Raw genomic sequence first — 17695 nt, 5'->3', positions numbered from 1 at the left:
GAGTGCAGCAGGGTTCCCTGTCCTGCGTCGTGCGCCTAAATGACCTTGTAGAAGCCCAGCGGGGAGAGTGTGATGGAGAGCGATGAGCGGGTTTTTCTCCCCTTGCTTTGCTCTGTGGTGTTGCTTTGCGGTGTTTCAGATCAGTGGCACTCAAACGACTTTGCCCAGAGAGGGACATTTGCTTGATATTGTTAGTGACCTTTGGCTGTTTGAAGGAGCCGTGATGAGGAAGAGGATCGCGCTGTGGGAACATGATGGGTGGCCTGGATGTGACCTGGTCTGTTCTGTTTGGAGGTGATGCGGTTTACAACTTGGCATGTCTGATGTCTTGTCCCCGTGGCAGCCATGATTGCAGCTCAGGCAGTTTGTGAACTGTTAACATCCCCAGCCCACATGGAGGTGACAGTGAGGAGAGCCTGCTGACATTCCTCTCTGATTTGATTTATGGTTTGTGATTCAAAGCCTGACACACTTTCAGTCTCTCCATCAGTCTGCAGGAAAAGCAGAGGTAACATCTTTACCTTGACACACAGTACAAGCGCTCCTCTTTGAAGACGTTAACCGCAGTCTGACGTATCCCGTCGACGGTTTTATTTTCCTTTATCTTTACAGACTTCTGATGCATTGAGATGTAAAAAGCACCCATTCTTCAGGAGGATTACTTTCCTGTTTTTGCATGCTCATACGCGATTCATCCATCCATTAATTTTACTGCATTCATGTGGTGTTATGAGCCTCATGGGGTCCTCCAAAGCACCACGATGAGAACATGCTGTACCCACACAGAAAGGGCAACGCCAGCCGAGGGAGTCACATCCCAGACTGTTAATAGTGAACATCATCATGTAGAAGTTTTGGTCATCGGTTCCCTCACCATTGACTCACTATACAACACACAAGGCTGTAATTATTGGCTATAATGTTTGCTTCAGTGGCAAAGACTCCTGCAAAGTGAAATACAAATTTCAGATTATCCTTTTTGAATCAATCAATAGAAAGCCAATTGACCAGCAACTACTTTCACCCAAAAAAATGTTCACATCAGGCTCAATTCCAGCATCTCAAATGCCAGGATTTGATGCCTTTCTTTTCCAACATGCAATAGTAAACTAAATATTGCAGGGGAGGCCGACGCTCCCATTTAAAGCTCTGTTCACACAGCTTAACACACAGAGACTCCACTTGAAACCAGGAGGAGCTCAGGGAGCTGCTCTGTTTGGTGTTCTCATTTTCTGCCTGCTGCCCCTGCCGATTGGGCCGTGCTCCGGTCGGTCCGCAGAGACTAGCCCCGTCACAAGTTACAACTTGCCTCTCCCTGCAGCTGGGGGCGACGGTGCCGGATACATTATCATAATATCTTTAAAAAAATAAAGAAGAAACAGGTTGCAATGCAGTAGAGCACAGCCGCCCTCCTCGGCTTCCCCATCCGGGTGTTGCCAAGACCAGCAGTTAGCACAGCTGTCTCAACATTTAGATCAGTGCTTCAAGGAAACTCCTGTTCATTTGTGCTGCGCTGTTCTTCCACACACATCTGCTGCAGCTGAAACATTCCTCTCTGCTAAAGATTTACTGTGAGACTGAGACGTAATCAATGGCCTTTTCTGTCGTCTCCAGACGGGTGGGTCGAAGCAGCGATTATTGTCAAGCACATAACTCTCCATTAACAACTGACAGTCCATCGGTTTCTTATATGCCAGAGGAAGTGTCTGATTACTTGTCCTCTGCTTTATAAACAAATGCATGTGGTTAATATTCACTGGCCCCGCCTCCTTTTCATATTTGTGATTGTGTTTCTTAATTGAGTGCGACTGCAGTTATGCAACACTTTATCAGGTATAGTAATGAGCACCAAACTTGGCAAATAATTTAAAAAAAAATAACACAAAGTGTATAACTTTCCTTGTAAGATATCTGGTAAGGGTTATCTAATTTGGTACTAATACCCTAATAGGGACAATGGAGACTGTTTAAATGGTACACGTCTGATTAATTCCTATTAGTTAGTCAGTGCACCTGAACAACTCTTTTTGTGTTATCTTTTGTATAGTTGTACTTTGTGGGAAAATATATAATTTTTTTTTAGTTCTTTTAAGGAAATTGTAAGTTTTGCTAGTGCTTTTAAAAAAATCAGATAAATCAGTGGATATTTAAAAAAAAAGGAGGCAGTTAGCTTAGGCTAGCAAAAGACCACTTAGCTCCCAGTAAAATCAAATCTTTTTACATTTCTGTTTGCGTACAGATTAAACAAAGAACATAACATGCTGATTAGTGAGCTTCACAAGTGCTAGTAGGCAATTTTCAAGATTTTTGAGAGAGACACATTAGCGGTTGTCCCTGCCAGTCCTCATGCTAGGCTAAGCTAATCGAAACCTGGCTCCAATTTGATATTTAAAAGACTTGGCAAGAAGCAAATAAACATACTTATTGAAATGATGAACTATTCCTTTAGTATGTGGACTATCTCAAATTATTGCACCTATTTTATCTTTTAAATGATGAACCTGTGAAATAAAGCATCTCCTCTTTTCCACTCCACCACTTTAAAGACAAGAGTTCGGTAGATTGAGCTTTAATGCAGCAATCGGATGACACACGCCGCAGCTCCTGCAGAATCATGAATAGCTTTCGTGCACAGAAAACCATACTGAAGCTTGTAGTGGCAACAATTTAGTTCAAACGACCATAAAAACTCATCACACCCATAGTTCACTGAGAGAGAAAAGAGCAAAGCATCTGCAGAACGCAGTGGTGATGATTTCTGCATGGGACGTTTGGCCTACATATTGGTGTATTGTTTATTTTGTCCTTGGAAGTAATGGTGTTGCCTTGAAGAACACACTTGAGTATTACACTGAATTTTATCATCCAAAAGCCTTTTTTCCCCCTACATCTGTGAATTCACCATTTTGATCCAGACTAGAGTGAAATATCTCAACATCTGGGCATTCATTTTATTTGTGAAGAAGATACACAAACAAATATTAATACTAATCCAAATAATCCTGAAGTTGTGCTGAATGGTAAATACTATCTGAAATACTTGAGTTAAATTCATGGTGTGTGATTTGTGTAGACATTCCTGGTATCTAAAGGATGAAGCCTTCTGACTTTGGTGATCACCTGAATTTTCATTTAGCACCACCATCATGTCAAAGTTTTCATTCATCCAGTGAAATATTTCAGCTGATCCTGAGATCAGCTGCCACAGAACTTGGTACAGACAATCGGTTCAATCTCAGGGTGAATTAGCCTTTAAGTTTGCTTTTGCATGAGTTTTCATCTCATGCTGTAATCAGGGCAAAATATTAATTTGTATGTACATCAGGTTTAGCAACTGTGGTTAGCGCTGCCTAGCAAATGTTACCGTGCTAATTCAGTAAACTGTCATGGTAAGCCAGGTAAACATTCTAACTGCTACACATTAGCATGTCCACATTGTCATTGTGAGCATGTTAGCTTGCTGATGTTAGCATTTAGTTCAAAGCAGTGCTGTGTATATGTACAGCTAGCGTGATGTAATCCCTCAGTCACAAAACAGCCAAATTTATTCAACAAAGTCTAATTATACTACTAATTATACTATCACCTGACTTCATTACCTGTGTCAGTAATGAAGTTGTCACATTTCATTATGATATTAGTCTCATAGTGTGATTTGACAGCTGCTCTCTGCAGGTCGGCCATTTTCTAACAAACCTTCATTTTAAGAAAGACATTTTGAGACGACAGCAGGTCACAACAATGTTAAGTCAGACAGTGAATGCCAATGTACTAAACATTATAAAATGACACTAATGTGAGCTGCTGGTACGTGCTGCGAAAAGCTCATTTTGTGTTGTGTTTTTGTGTTATGCATGACAGCTTCTGTCGACTGCGCTGCAGGTTTTGAACTGCACCTCTCAGCTGCCCCCAGTCTGACTCCTCTTCAGTCCATTTTGCAGTGAGCAAAAAAGCCAAAATGGATGCAGTGAGCTGACGTCAGTGTGTTTGACATGGTGTTGCTAGCTGCCTTGGTGCCACCAGGGTGATGGTGCACACTAAGAGCCCGAGCAGGGGAACAATGACGTGACTCATGTTAGGCTGCAGATTCTCCCAAAGGGGACTTAGCAGCCTTGGAGGAGCTATGACCCAGTAAGCCGAACAACCAATCATCGCACCCTCCTCTCAGGCTGCTGTTATGTTGTTCGCCTTGATTGGCCTGAAGCCTTGCAGGAACACGGTGCAGCTGAATAAAACTGTCACTTCCTGCATGACTCTGTGCAGATGTCACACTGCGGTGGGTGCAGATGAGCAGGAGCTGGCTATAATACATCACTGCACAATTGCCGGGTTGCCGACTCTGGCACCTCAGTCCTTGTGGCCAGAAAGCAAGACATGAATAATTGATGGTTCCCCTCCCACGGCCTCAACAGGGCTCCCCTTGAAGCTCAGGGTAGTGGAGCTGATATAAAAATGATGGATGATAGATGAAAAAAAGCTTGTGGATGGATGAAATTCAGAGTTACCACAAGAAGCTTTGGCTGGGCCAGGATGAGCATAAAAAAACCTGCATGTGTCTCTAACAGGTAAAAAAAAATACAGAATTTTCCACCTCACCCTGCTCATTTCTAGAGGACATTTCAGTGACCTTACCTGTAACAGTGAGTGTTACTAAACCAACTTCATGGCGAGTTTATATCAGCTTGATTAGTATCGGACGATATTATTGATTTAACCTTTAACCACCTCCTCAAATTACTTGCTAAAATCAATGTGTGTGCCAGGATAAATCCTTTCAGAAAGCAATTACTTCTTCTGAATTTAAATGTCTTCTCAAAACTTTTGCGTCCACAAAGATCCAACGACTATGAGGCGATATACATTTATATGAAGCATACATGTGATTACTGCACATACTGTCCTCCATTTTTGACAGTATACATCAGTATTCTAATAGATGAATTTCAGTTTTGGTGCAGTTTGTCAGCAGTTTAAACGCTTTGTTTCCTGTTTCTTCAGAGGTTTATACGTCCTCCTGCAGTTAACGTGTGTATATAAATAAATAGATGTATTCAGGCAGCTGCCTTGTCTCTGTTTTCCACCTTAACGTGCTAATTTGAACTGGACATACGGCTGGATGTGATCCCCTCCTGTGTTCTGAGCCCAGTGTGGCAGCTGACCGTGTGCTTTTTCATTATGAATGTAGGTGTTTGTTGACTGAGTCTAATGGGGGAAATTTTCAAACAGATGAAGAGCGTGGGCCGTGCTGACACGACCCAGAATGCATTGCTCCTGATGCACTCATGAGAGCCGAGACATCAGTGGCCATCTAGTGAATTAAAAAGTCAGATTTTATTGTTGCTTCAGGACTATTTTATGTGCCTCTCAGTGGGCTGTGATGATAATGAAGAAATATTTTTTTATAAAACAAAAAGAACTACATTACACTGCACTAAAAGCCAGTTGCACACCTGTTAAGTGTATACACTGATGTGATGTCAGGCTGATGCAAAGTCAAATAGCTTGATTGCGTATCTGACAACAGGGCTGGTCAGTTCAGTTCAGTCCCTTTCAATCTCAAGGTAGTCACGGCCTAAAGCTTACTCTGCTTTATTGTCTGTTTTACTCTAAAAGTTACCATAATTTATAGAACTAAAATCATGCTATATTGAAGAATACCTAAAACCACTGGTTGAAACCATTAGACCAACTCATCAGGAAGCTGTTTAAATAAAAAAATCACATGAAAAGTAGGCTCGTTTTCTGATAAGCTTCCATAGTCAGACTTCTTTTTGAACCCAGTGGAGTCGCCCCCTTCTGGCCATTAGAAACTGTGCAGGTTTAAGGCACTTCTGCATTGGTTTTCATTTTTTAGACTCCACCCATATTTCATACAGTTAAAATGATGTTATGCATTAGCCAAAGTTTTACATTCAGTAATTTTGGAAATAACGCTGACCAGTACGTCATTGCTCATGATCGAAGCACTTGGTGTTGCTAAGAAACTGTATGAAGAGTTTTGTTCTGAAAAGACCTCAACAATCAGTTTGGAAAAAAACGTTAGACGCCCACGCAGTCCATACAAAACACAGACTGACAACATATTTTGTAATTTGAAGACCAGCGTGTATCTTAGAAATAATACTGATTATTAAACTTAATTTTTTTAATTTATTTTTGTGCAGTGGTGTTTTGGGAATAAACTCCTCACATTCACATCCATCTGTCAGCATGTCATCTTGATCAGGATTGTGCTGAGCCTCAGGGACAATCTATCACAGGAGAAAATTCACTGTGTGCGACGACAAATCAAAGATGTCAAGAGAAATTAATTCAGCGCTGCATGACATTACCAGCCATCTGCAGCCCTCAGGATTCAGCACTGACCTAATCATTTCCACCTATCAATGTCTCTCCCGAACACACACACACACACACATACAGTACATGCTGCATTAATCTCACATTTGCACACATTGCATATCTTTTTCACTCTCAGGCTCTCTGTGGTACACACATCTATGTTCACACACACACACACACACACACGCAGACAAAGACTATCATCCCTCATGCTCATCTTTCACACTCGCTAACTGCAGCATCTGTGCTGTCAAATGAGCATCAGCATTTAGTTCAGTGTGTAAAAGTGTGAATGAAAGACTGGACAATTGGACAAAAAAATACCCCACACAGAAGCAGATACTTGGCAAAAATGCTGAATATTAGATCAGATCCGATAATCAGCCAGGTTGATGATCGGTCCCTCTCCAGAATATAATAGCTCATTGCAGTAGGCCTGATAGCTGAAGTCGAGTGCGTTTGTGAAGGTGTTAATCTGGGTGGTGATGAAAGATGAGGTTATATTTGGAGACAGGACTGACTCATCCTGGCAGCGAACGAAGGGCTGTTAATTGGATGCAACTTTAAACGAAAAATTCTAAAGGAATAAAATCCACCTCGAGCACAGAGAGCTTCAGAAACCTTTCACAGGCATGAAATGGGAATGTAAGGGAATAAATCACCGACAGTCGGATCATTGTCAAGATGCTCCTTATCACCACTTAAAAACAGACATGTTCCAACACTTCAGTGAAGTTATGCAAAGGGAAATATTCAAATTGAAGACTTTATGTTCCAGGTGTCTTGTGCATCATTTTACACAGATTTAAATCAGACTGAACTGTTTGGTATATTTGGAATCTTTTGGATCTAAGATGGATAGACTGTACAGTCAAGTTTAATTAACACCACATTTTTAAAAGCCCCATTGTTTCCTGTTGGAGGGGGTTGCAGCTTGTCACACTGTTTGTTCCTGGTGTCGCTGTTTGTTTTCTCTGTTGCTCTGTCGAAAAGGCTTTTCCACATCACCATTTGACTCGTTACAAAATCTCTGAGGGCTCTCAGGTTTATTTTTTCCACAGGTGGAACAGTAGCCTTTCACTTTTGTTCCATAAATTAGGCCTCTTTTATGTCACAAAGCAGCCCAGTAGATGAATATAATGTAAATATAATTTAGACTGATGTTCTCTGTGTTGGTCTCATTTGGTTTGTCTTAATGTGATGTTGAATATTGCTGTCAACCTGTATTAGTTATTTTTGACTTCTCCAGGCTGAAGTGACACATGATAACCTTTGTAAATGGAAATGGTGAATGCGTTAGCGTTCCTCTACATATTTAGCTTTGTTTAGGCCTGTTTTTGTCTCTGTTTTTGGTCTCCACCAACCCCTGACTCTTAAACTCTTTAAGCTGTGTAGAAAGAAGCAAAAATATTTGACCTTATTTCTGTTCAGACTACATATTTTACAGCTCTCAGTTTATTGTCCAGCTCAAATGAAAACATGTTTCTATGGTCCTTAAGATGCTGAAATAACACCTGACAGGTAACTTATTGCTCCACACTGAACACACACACACACACACACATCTCCGGTCATAATGAGGTCAAACCGAAGTGTGTGTGTGTGGGTGTCTAGGTGAACCAGATCAAAGATGCTGCTGCAGTGCCCCTTTTCAATCATGTGGACATGAGTAATGTGATTACACTAATCTACAAAAAACGTGAACTGACAGAAACATAATGTGGATGTGCTATTTTCAAATGATTTTTTTAAAATATGTTAGTTAGTCAACTGTCAAATTTAGGGATATAAAAACAACCTTAGTCATGATTAATCTTGTACACCTTTTCCATAGGTCTTGTGTTGCTGTCAGAGAAGAGAGAGAGAAAGCGAAAGAAAAAATACCTCCTGCTGTCAAGAAAATAAATCGAGTTGAGTGCAATGAGTTATAATCAAAGCGAGTTTATTCAGAGAATGTTTTCGGCAAGTAGAGTGGTTTAGTTTTAAGGGTGACGGTCGCGGTGCTGTGTGTGATTTGCTCACCGGTTTCCTCCTCCTCATCCATTTTCTCGGGGCGCAGTAACTGCTTGTCTTTTTCCCTGCCAAAAACTGTCTGCTGCTCCATAGGTCTTGTATTTCTACTAAATCAAGTGCCCAGCTCCTGTCATTGAGAGCCAAGGCTCAATGTGGAGGGCGGCGTGCGGGGGGCTTTGAGCTTTGAGCTGCTCATTTAGCAGATGTTCTAAAGGTTTCGTTTTAATAGTGAAGAGTTACCACCAAAAGCTCAAGGCTGTCTGTGTGTTGAAAGGACGGCCTTGTCAGAGTCCTTAAGTGGTAACTAGAAATCTTTAGTGCTCTTCTGAAAGGTAAATAGTTGAGATGTAGGAAGACTCTTTGCAAATGTGATATATTATTCCCTATAATGCTTCTCTATTGAAGAGTGTGTCAGTGAGCTGAAAGATGCATGGAAGCTCCACTGAGCTGAGGGTGACTGCAGAGCTGGGTGAAAAAATAAGATATTAAAAAGTGCAACTTCAAGCGCAGTGGACCTTGAGACAATATCTCTCATTCCCTTCAGCATCCAGGCCTTCATGCCTCAGACACGGTCACCCAAACCAGACCAAACCCAACTGTAATTGGTGCATCCACTCCTGGAAAAGCTGAAAAAAAGCTGAGCTTCAGCTAAGCTAACATGGACTCTTTTTTAAAAAATACTTTCTAAAACAAACACGTTTAGTATTTCTTTCAATATTTCCCCGAACAATCTGTAAAACTGTGATTATTTGGTGCAGCATGGATTTACGGTAGCTCCAAGACACCATGATTCATTTGGGGCCCATGTTTTTGCTTGTTATCTTTTGTTAGCATGCTTTTAGCCTGGCACGTTGTATGTTGCACACATATGTGTGTATGTGTGTGTGTGTGTGTGTGTGTGTGTGTGTGAGACTGCACTTCCTATCCCTCTGGTGTCCTTTCTGCTCACTGGAAGAAAATGGGATTACATAATTAAGTCTTTCATCAGCGTCAAACGACAGCGAGGGTTTTCTGCTTGTTCCCCCTCTCGACTGTTAATTTAATATCAATTTACACTTCATTAGAGATGCCAAAACAGTTTGAAAAACTACTTTATTTTGCAACAACTCTTTATACTGTGAGCTTATTTATTAACTAGCATAATATTCATTGCACTCAGTTGCATACAAGTAAGGCAGCCACAGCTGCACAGTCGCCATACATGTACACACTAAAGAAGTATTTGTTATTCATAGGCAGAGTCAACCAACACCCACTCTCATTTCTCCAGCTTGTGAAAGGCTAATCAGATGGTGATGGGCTGCCTCATTGCATTCAGATGGGCCTCAAGAGGCTCCTGGTACAAAGGTCGTGATCATGGTGACAAAGCTGGGTTAACCAATCTGCTGAAACCAAAGAGAGAAAGAGAAAATTGTTTGAGTCTTTGTGTTTACAGTCAGAGATAGGACCATAGCATTTGGTACTGATTATGTGGAAAATAATGATAAAATAAAAGCTCCCTTCATACCATGCAAACATTCATGAAATGTTTGTTTATTAATGGACACCTGATTATCCACATGTGCTGGGAATTCATTATGCGTGCTCAGCTAACCTTTGTGTATCAGTTCAACATTGGCTTTATTTTCCTAAAAATCATTAACCAAATTACATTAATCTTTTTGGGGTAACGATGAGAAAGCAGTAGTGATTGGGCGGTAGACCCACCGGATCAGGTTCTTACTATGGATGAGCATTCACCATTCCTGTGGCTGCTTCTCCATCCTTTTCAGTGTGTTTGTGGTCTTTTCCGTTATTCCACCACAGGTTTAATGCATTGTGCCTGCCTTGTTGGTTTGCTGAACCGTGACCTGAAGGCAACAGGACATGGACATAGTGTCTGCAGTTGATGTCAGCCATGAATTTAAGAAGGGTCGGCGGATTTGGAGCCTGGAGTTTGAGTTTATCACTCGCTGCTCACTTGGCAGTTGTTTTTGAGCCATGAAATCCAATTTTCTGCAGCAGGGTGAAGCTGAGAGGAGTGAGCAAGCACTACCATCGCAGCTTTAATATATTCTTAATGGAGCAATCACTTTCAAAATTGCTTTCAAGACATAGATTAAAGGAAGTGAAGTTATTCCGACTCCATTGGGGTGGGGTGGGAGGGGGCGTATGACCATATCTACTATGTTAGAAGACGTGTTTCGAAGGAGAGGCAGAGGGTTTAATATTCACTTCAGCAGAGTTGGTTTTTGTGGGGCTTTTAGGAGCCAGCGTTTAGTCATTAGATGCATGTTAACGTTCAGCTGTGGTGGACGGCAGGACTGACTGACCAAACAACAGATTGGCTCAACAGCAGCTGGAGATCTGAGTCAAAGCTGAGCAACTAAGACAAAATATGACTGTGTAGCCTGTAACCACCTAACTCCACGATTCTGTATTTAATTTGGATGCTGTATGTACATGTAGTTCAGCCATCTAAGGTCATAGTGCATGCTGTTGGTGCATGGTTGGATGCATGGTCCTTCAGTTATCACAGACATGCAAGTGAACACTGAAGTGAGCAATTCATAGCATGAGATCCAAGTTGATGACAAAGCACCAAATGTCTTTCACAACATTTGCTCATGATGTGATGCTGCCCTTCAGAGTGAGAAACGGCTGAAACCAAAGAGCTGCAGTTTTTCTTTCTTAAAATGACCATAAAATGAATGATAAACAGATATGGATAAATTGATTACTGAATTATACCAGACTAACTGTAAGAGGTATTACTGATCTTTCCTCTGACCGATTGTTTAAACTCAACCTGAAACCCACATTTCTGTCCAGAACCATTCAAAGCCTGAGGCCAGAGGGACGTTTGTGAGGCTCAAAAGCCAGAGCAATAGCTCTGTTATTGAGCGACCGAATCATTCATCAACAAAAAAAATTTTCTTATAGCAATTGGTTTCAATAGAGCTACCAATGGATGATAAATTGAGCCTCACCCAAAGGCATTGCCACCGAGGTTCCAGTCACTGACAAGAAATCGATTTAGCCCTGACTGCTTGTTCATCTGCTTGTTCATGCAATCCAGACTGAAGTGTTTTGTTTTTAACCCAAAATGCTTATCACAGGTGCAGGTCAGCAACCTATAAAGCCTCCTGCCTGTCTGAACGTGATATATAAATGTGAGAGGCAGTGGCTTTGTTCAGCCCAGTGGCCTGGTGGTGATGTATTGTGTACTGATTACTATATTTCAGATGAGGTATGAGTAGAAATGGTGAAATAATTTGCAATGGCAATGCCGGTCTGTTGGTCGTTCCACTACTTTGTTCCAGAAGATAGGCCTTTATTAGTCCCACACTGGGGAAAAGTATAGTCAACAACTATTTGATAAATTCCCATGAAATTTTGAAACTTTGTACTGGCATTCATGCTCCCCAGAGAAAATATCTTCACAACTGTCAATCAATTTCCATGAAATTTGGTACAGACATTCCTCTTCCCCTCGGGATAAATTGTAATAGCTTGTGTAATCTGTCAGCTTTTCGTCTAACACCATCAACAGATCTAAATTTTCAGTTTGTCCGAAATTTTAGTTTATGGCCAAATATCTACAAAAAGTAATGAATGAATAGGAAATGTTTGCACACTAATCTCGGATGCAGTAATAATTTGTACACGTGCTCAGCATCAGCATGTTAGCCTGAATAGTCATGTTTACTTTTTAAATAATCTGAAATCTGTTTAATCAGAATGTCAGCACTAATTAAATTACAGATTTGTATTTTTATAACCTTTGCATTTATTGCGTTATTCTGTACAAGCAGAGTGAAGGGAGATCCACTAACAAAACCTCCCCCCTGTTCTTCTGGGGTCTCGGTTTCAGTGAGTGCGTTCTTAGAAACCCGGTCGTCCCAGCAGACCTTTGGGTTGTGCGATGTCGGCTTGGCAGTAGTCTGTCTGTTCAACACCCCTGAGGCTGTACAGGAAGCTTTCAAAGATCCGCTCCCTGCTGACTTCCTGCTACCTGCTACAACCCCTCCTCTCTCCTGGTTACATCTGCTTGTGTTCTCTCACTATTTTGCGCTTGTCACACAAATGTTGTTATACAAATAAGTTAAACAGATTTAATAAACTGCATAGGGGATGATAAGAGGACCACCAAGATTAGTTTGCAGTTCACTGGCACTTTTCCAGTTACTTTATTTATTTATTTATTTTTTGCACTGCCCCTCGGTCGCGCCTCATATTAATTACATGACTCATTGATTTATGGATCATTACACAGTACAGTCAGTCAGTGCTATTTGATCACTTCCTACACATGAAGACCACAGTAAATAGAGAACAGAGGGGGCACACTGATGTTGTTTGTAAATGCTAAGATATACTGAACAGTATGATAAAGTGGGCCCTGAATTAATTGTCTTTTATCCTCACAATGCGACAATGTGGATGTAAGGGCTGATTAAACAGTGTGTTTAACCTTCGCTAGTGCAACCTGCAGTCGTTAGCATGTCTGCTACTAGCATATAGTATATATATTTTTACATACACACACTGAATTTATCTTCTGCATTTGACCCATCCTTAGTTGAACACACACATGCAACACCCAGCAAATTACATGCAGTGAAACACACACAGGAGCAGTGGGCAGCATCAGGCGCCCAGGAGCATATTGGGGGGTTAAGTGCCTTGCTCAAGGTGGATGTAAGGGCCTTGCAAAGCCTTGCTCAAGGGCACATCAGCCGGCTAATGGAGGGGGGGGCATTTTTCGCATTAATCACTCCACCACACCCAAACTTTTCCTGCCCATCCGTTGGGGGAATCGAACCAGTGACCCTCCGATCACAAGCCGCTTCTCCAACCTCTAGGCCACGGCTTCCCCCACATTAACCATTAACCACATTATGTCATGTTAACATTAGCTTTAGCTTCTCTCTTTTAGCACAATTGTACATTAATGTAAAATGCACTTGAAATGTTTGTCATATTTATTATATATTTATTTATATCCTTTTACAGGGTTTTCATTTTAAGTGAGTCAGTTGGAGACGATCCAACACAGAGTGGATGTCAATTAGCTAACAGTAGCTAGCAACAGCTGATAAAATTGACTGGTGATAGTTTCAGGCTAGAAATGACAACCCCGCTTTTGTCTGAAACATTTCAGCCATTTCCATCGTTTCAAAGAATTTCTAAGATTTTTATTTTTAACCTGCCAACGTTATTGATGTAAACTGCTTATGTGTCGTGCTAAAATCTAAAACACAACAGCGAGCTGTTGTTTAATCTCTTGTTTAATCAGCAGCCACCGTTCCTCACTTAACTTTGGATCATAAATGCATACATTTTTGAGTGTATGAATAGATATTAGCCATATGTTTGTGTGAGTGAGTGAGGAAATGTCTTATTTCCAGTGTTTCCAGCTGAAGAGCAATGTTGGCTCGGTCAGAAGAGAGGGGAGGGTTGTTTGACAGTTGCAAGGCTGGGCCAAAGAAAACATAGAGGATGACTCAGGAGGATGGACGAGGATGTCAGCCTGCACTGGTCTTTTTTCACCCCTGTTATTACTGCAGGCACTGGACCGAGATAGCGTACGAACATTTTAAACCCTGCTCATTTTACCTTAAAATCTGTGAAATTAAGTGTCTCTTAAAGGAAGGAAAAGCAATGGGATATCGTTGCAAAGTAATTTTTCATTTTGTGCTTTCAGCATCCAATGCAGCAGTTTATCAGACAGGGTTGGACGGCGTTGTTCCCTCTGACATGACGCTGTTCTTCGGTACACTGAGCCAGTGTTTGTAGTCATGTTGATGCATGCTGCTGGCTCCCTCGGGCTGAACATTTTCGCTCTCATCCCCCCATGCTGAGCTGCTGCTGCTGCTGTGCTTTTGAATGGCTTCAGCGTTGGCTACAGCTGCAGTCAGTCCCCCAGAGATCATCTCCGTTTGGTCTCGTAAGCAAATACATACCAGAGATATGTTATTGTTGAAGACAAAAAGTCAACAGTCTCTCATCTTGGAGACATTGGACACATCCAGTTTGGTGCTGAATCAAATTGTGTCTTTAGCGCAGGATGATTTTAGATATACTGAATCATACTGAAACGTGAAAAATACTGAGTGTTTCATCATTTTTACAAAATGTGCTCATGTACAAGCTGTGTGTCAGGTGTGTGCACACTGGGATACAAATAAGAGCCAGTGCAGGCAGATCAGCAACACCGACTATCAGCCGTTAGTGCGAGTGACTGCATATATCCACCTCCACACTGAGCCCATTTACCCTCTCAGTGCCTGACTGAACATTTCTTCCTCGTCTCAACTCAGCCACACTAGAGTACGCCGGATAAGGACAAGGCAAGTTCATTTGCGTGGCACATTTTATGCGAACAGTCTATTTGTTTTACATACAGAATTAACCCCCCCCCCCTAAAAAATTTAAGGAATAGTTTAACATTTTAGGAAATATGCTGTCATTTCAATTGTTGATTGAAGGAATAGTGGATTTTTAGCTCCCAAAATATCTCATATCAGCATGTAAGTATGAAGCTCAAGCCAGGAGACGATTATCTTATAACGAAGAAATTGTCCGACACATAACCCCCTAACCTGGTCTAATTTGCAAGAAAGTCAATCACCGTATTTGCCAAAAAGCCAGACATTTCTTTAAGGTGGAAGTAATTTGCCTTAATTTCTTGGGATTATGAAGCAGAGGGCGGCTCACTGAAATTGATTAATTCTTGTATAGATGCAGTGTGTGAATCTGGACAATTCATAGACAAATGCTCTCTGAAACATATGCTAATAACATTCTCCCTGCTGAGTTTGTTTTGCCAATTTGTAGGCCTTGCAGCCTTTTTCTTGGCACAGCATGTCCTCATCAGTGAGACAAACAAGGGCAGCATCACACTGACAGGAGTGTCATGGAAAAGAGCGTGGTGGCCTGCTGATTTTGTAATGCTGATTTGTGTTTCTCTTCTTTTCTCTTTATCGACGTTATGACGGCAAGCTGAACAAAGGAATATCATTTGGAATGTGTTGATATGTGGATATTGCAAATATATGGCTAAGAAATTTGAGATAATCTTCTAGACTATTAATGCAGAGAATCTTTCTGTTCAATGTTTCAGTGCTTTTCTATTTAATGATCTTTCTCGTAAAATATCACACCAGCACGAAGTGACATAATGTCCTGACTTTCTGGCAATAAATGTTTATTTGCCAGGAATATAATATATCACAGATCACAAGTGGCCTCAGTGGGAACTAACTTTGCAAATAACGATAACTTCTCTACACACTGCCTGATGCAATTCCCCCTTTGTTAATTACAAATGTGTGACTCTGTGGTGAGCTGCTGTAAATGGCACAGTGTGACATGTGCTGGGCTGAGGAAACAGCTTTGAGTTAACTGTCAGTCCGGGCCACTGAGCTTCAGCACCTTAAAGCTGTCATGTCCTTTCTTCTCCAGCCATCAGCGCTGAGCCAAATGATATGTCTGCAAATGGCAAAGCACCTTCGTCTTTCAGTATGAATTTTCTCTCATGTAGACTGTTTAACATATGTGTAGAGGAGGTGCTTCTTCCTCACCCTGCCAGTGTCATGACTCATGCTAACACCAGCTCTTGTCTTTGTTTTTCCACAGGATTTGTTATCCGAGTGCACGGTGGCCAAAGTCCATCAGCAGCAGTGCAGAGGAGCAGGGAGCTGCCCGTGGTGCTGAATTCGTCAGCCAACAGAGATCCCCGCTGCACACTCATGTGCTTGGGCCGCTCCTGATATATCCCATTCCTAGCAGCAACTGATCACCACTTCCACATCCAAGATGGACGACGACGGGCGTTACAGAGACGGCCGCTCAGATTTCATTCGTGGCGCCAAGGACATTGCCAAAGTGGCAAAAAAACAGGTCGGCAAGAAGGTGGGGCGCAGTGTGGACAAAATGGCCGACGAGTACACCAAGCGCTCCTATAAACGCTTCGAGGAGGAAGATGATGATGAAGACTACGCCGGCGTGCCAAGCAACGATGGAGGATATTACCGCAATGACAGCCGCGCCAATGATGATGAAGGTCACAGTGATTCCACTGAAGGACACGACGAAGATGATGAGATCTATGAAGGGGAGTACCAGGGCATCCCGAGGGCTGACTCAGGCAAGGCTGGCAGCATGGACGGGGTGACGGCCGCCCAGGCACAACAGTTCAGGGATCTGTCAGCCTACGAGGGCGAGAGGAGGAAAGACCAGGAGGAGCTGGCCCAGCAGTACGAGACCATCCTGCAGGAGTGCGGCCACGGGAAGTTCCAGTGGACGCTCTACTTTGTCCTGGGGCTGGCGTTGATGGCGGATGGTGTGGAGATCTTCGTGGTTGGCTTCGTGCTGCCCAGTGCAGAGAAGGACATGTGTCTGTCTGAGCCCAACAAGGGCATGCTGGGTAAGATTGACAGATATCAGCCCTTTTGCTTCCTAACCTCTAACCTGTATAAGAACATTTCTAAAGCACACAGAAGGAGGGATTACAACACACGAGAGATCTGCAGTTCCACACAGTGTCGTGTTTCCGTCTTTCAGCTCGCCTGCTGTCTTCTGTGTCCTTTCTCTGTTTATTTTCATCTCGGTGCCTCTTTTGGGAGTTTATGCCACCGCTTCGCATTTTATCTCTGTCTTGTCTTAGCAGTTACCTTTACAGCTTGTCCCCCCAGTAATTGCTTTTCTCCAGTCTCGCCGGCAGAGGAACTACAGCTATTTAGGATTCAACTGCCCGTGCAGTTGAATCTGAACAACAGCAGAATTTTAAATCGAACTCTCAGCCAATCCGAACACGATGTTTTCTGCTTCACTTCACAGCTGGTCGCTAGCGGGACTGTGTGTGTGTGTGTGTGTGTGTGTGTTTCTGTGTCTCACAGTTTTTTCAATATGTCCATGGACTGTATCTGTCTTCCTCCTGTCTGCTTCCTCACAATGAGTGTCTGTCGCATTTGTCTGTGGTTCTGTGTGCTGTGAAGTCGGCAAAGACCTCGTGATCATTTCCCACCCTCAGGGTCAATGTCCAATCAGAGTCCAAACCTGCCTCACCATCTGTCATTGGCTGCTCAGAAAAGACACTGTGAACAAGGACCAGAGGTCTCCTGAGGATAAAAAAACTGAGATACAGAGACGAAGATTTTCTACGTAGAGATACTCAGAGAGATATTCTGTTTTTCTGGATGAAATATAGCTTGATGAACATGTCACTGGCCAGCTTTGTCTAAATATGACCCATTTCTTTACATAAATAGAATTAATTCATTAAAGTCAACTTTCACACTCTGAGAGATCATCTTTAAATACTTTCTGATTTAGTTTTGATAGCTGAATTCAAAAT

The 17695-nt window shown here is 42.1% G+C and overlaps 1 protein-coding gene across 1 annotated transcript in view; it reads left to right on the top strand.

The window, feature by feature from the left end:
* Positions 1 to 17695, top strand: part of sv2a (synaptic vesicle glycoprotein 2A) — a 42515-nt gene that overhangs the window by 1137 nt on the left and 23683 nt on the right. The window contains exon 2 of the mRNA XM_046400062.1: positions 15976 to 16765. Coding sequence (XP_046256018.1) covers positions 16156 to 16765 — 610 coding nt within the window. The 5' untranslated portion in view covers positions 15976 to 16155. The remainder of the gene's footprint in view (positions 1 to 15975; positions 16766 to 17695) is intronic.

The sequence above is a fragment of the Scatophagus argus genome, chromosome 9 (genome assembly GCF_020382885.2).
Source record: "Scatophagus argus isolate fScaArg1 chromosome 9, fScaArg1.pri, whole genome shotgun sequence".
Classification (NCBI taxonomy): Eukaryota; Metazoa; Chordata; class Actinopteri; family Scatophagidae; genus Scatophagus; species Scatophagus argus.
This window is presented reverse-complemented; position numbering and strand designations above follow the sequence as displayed.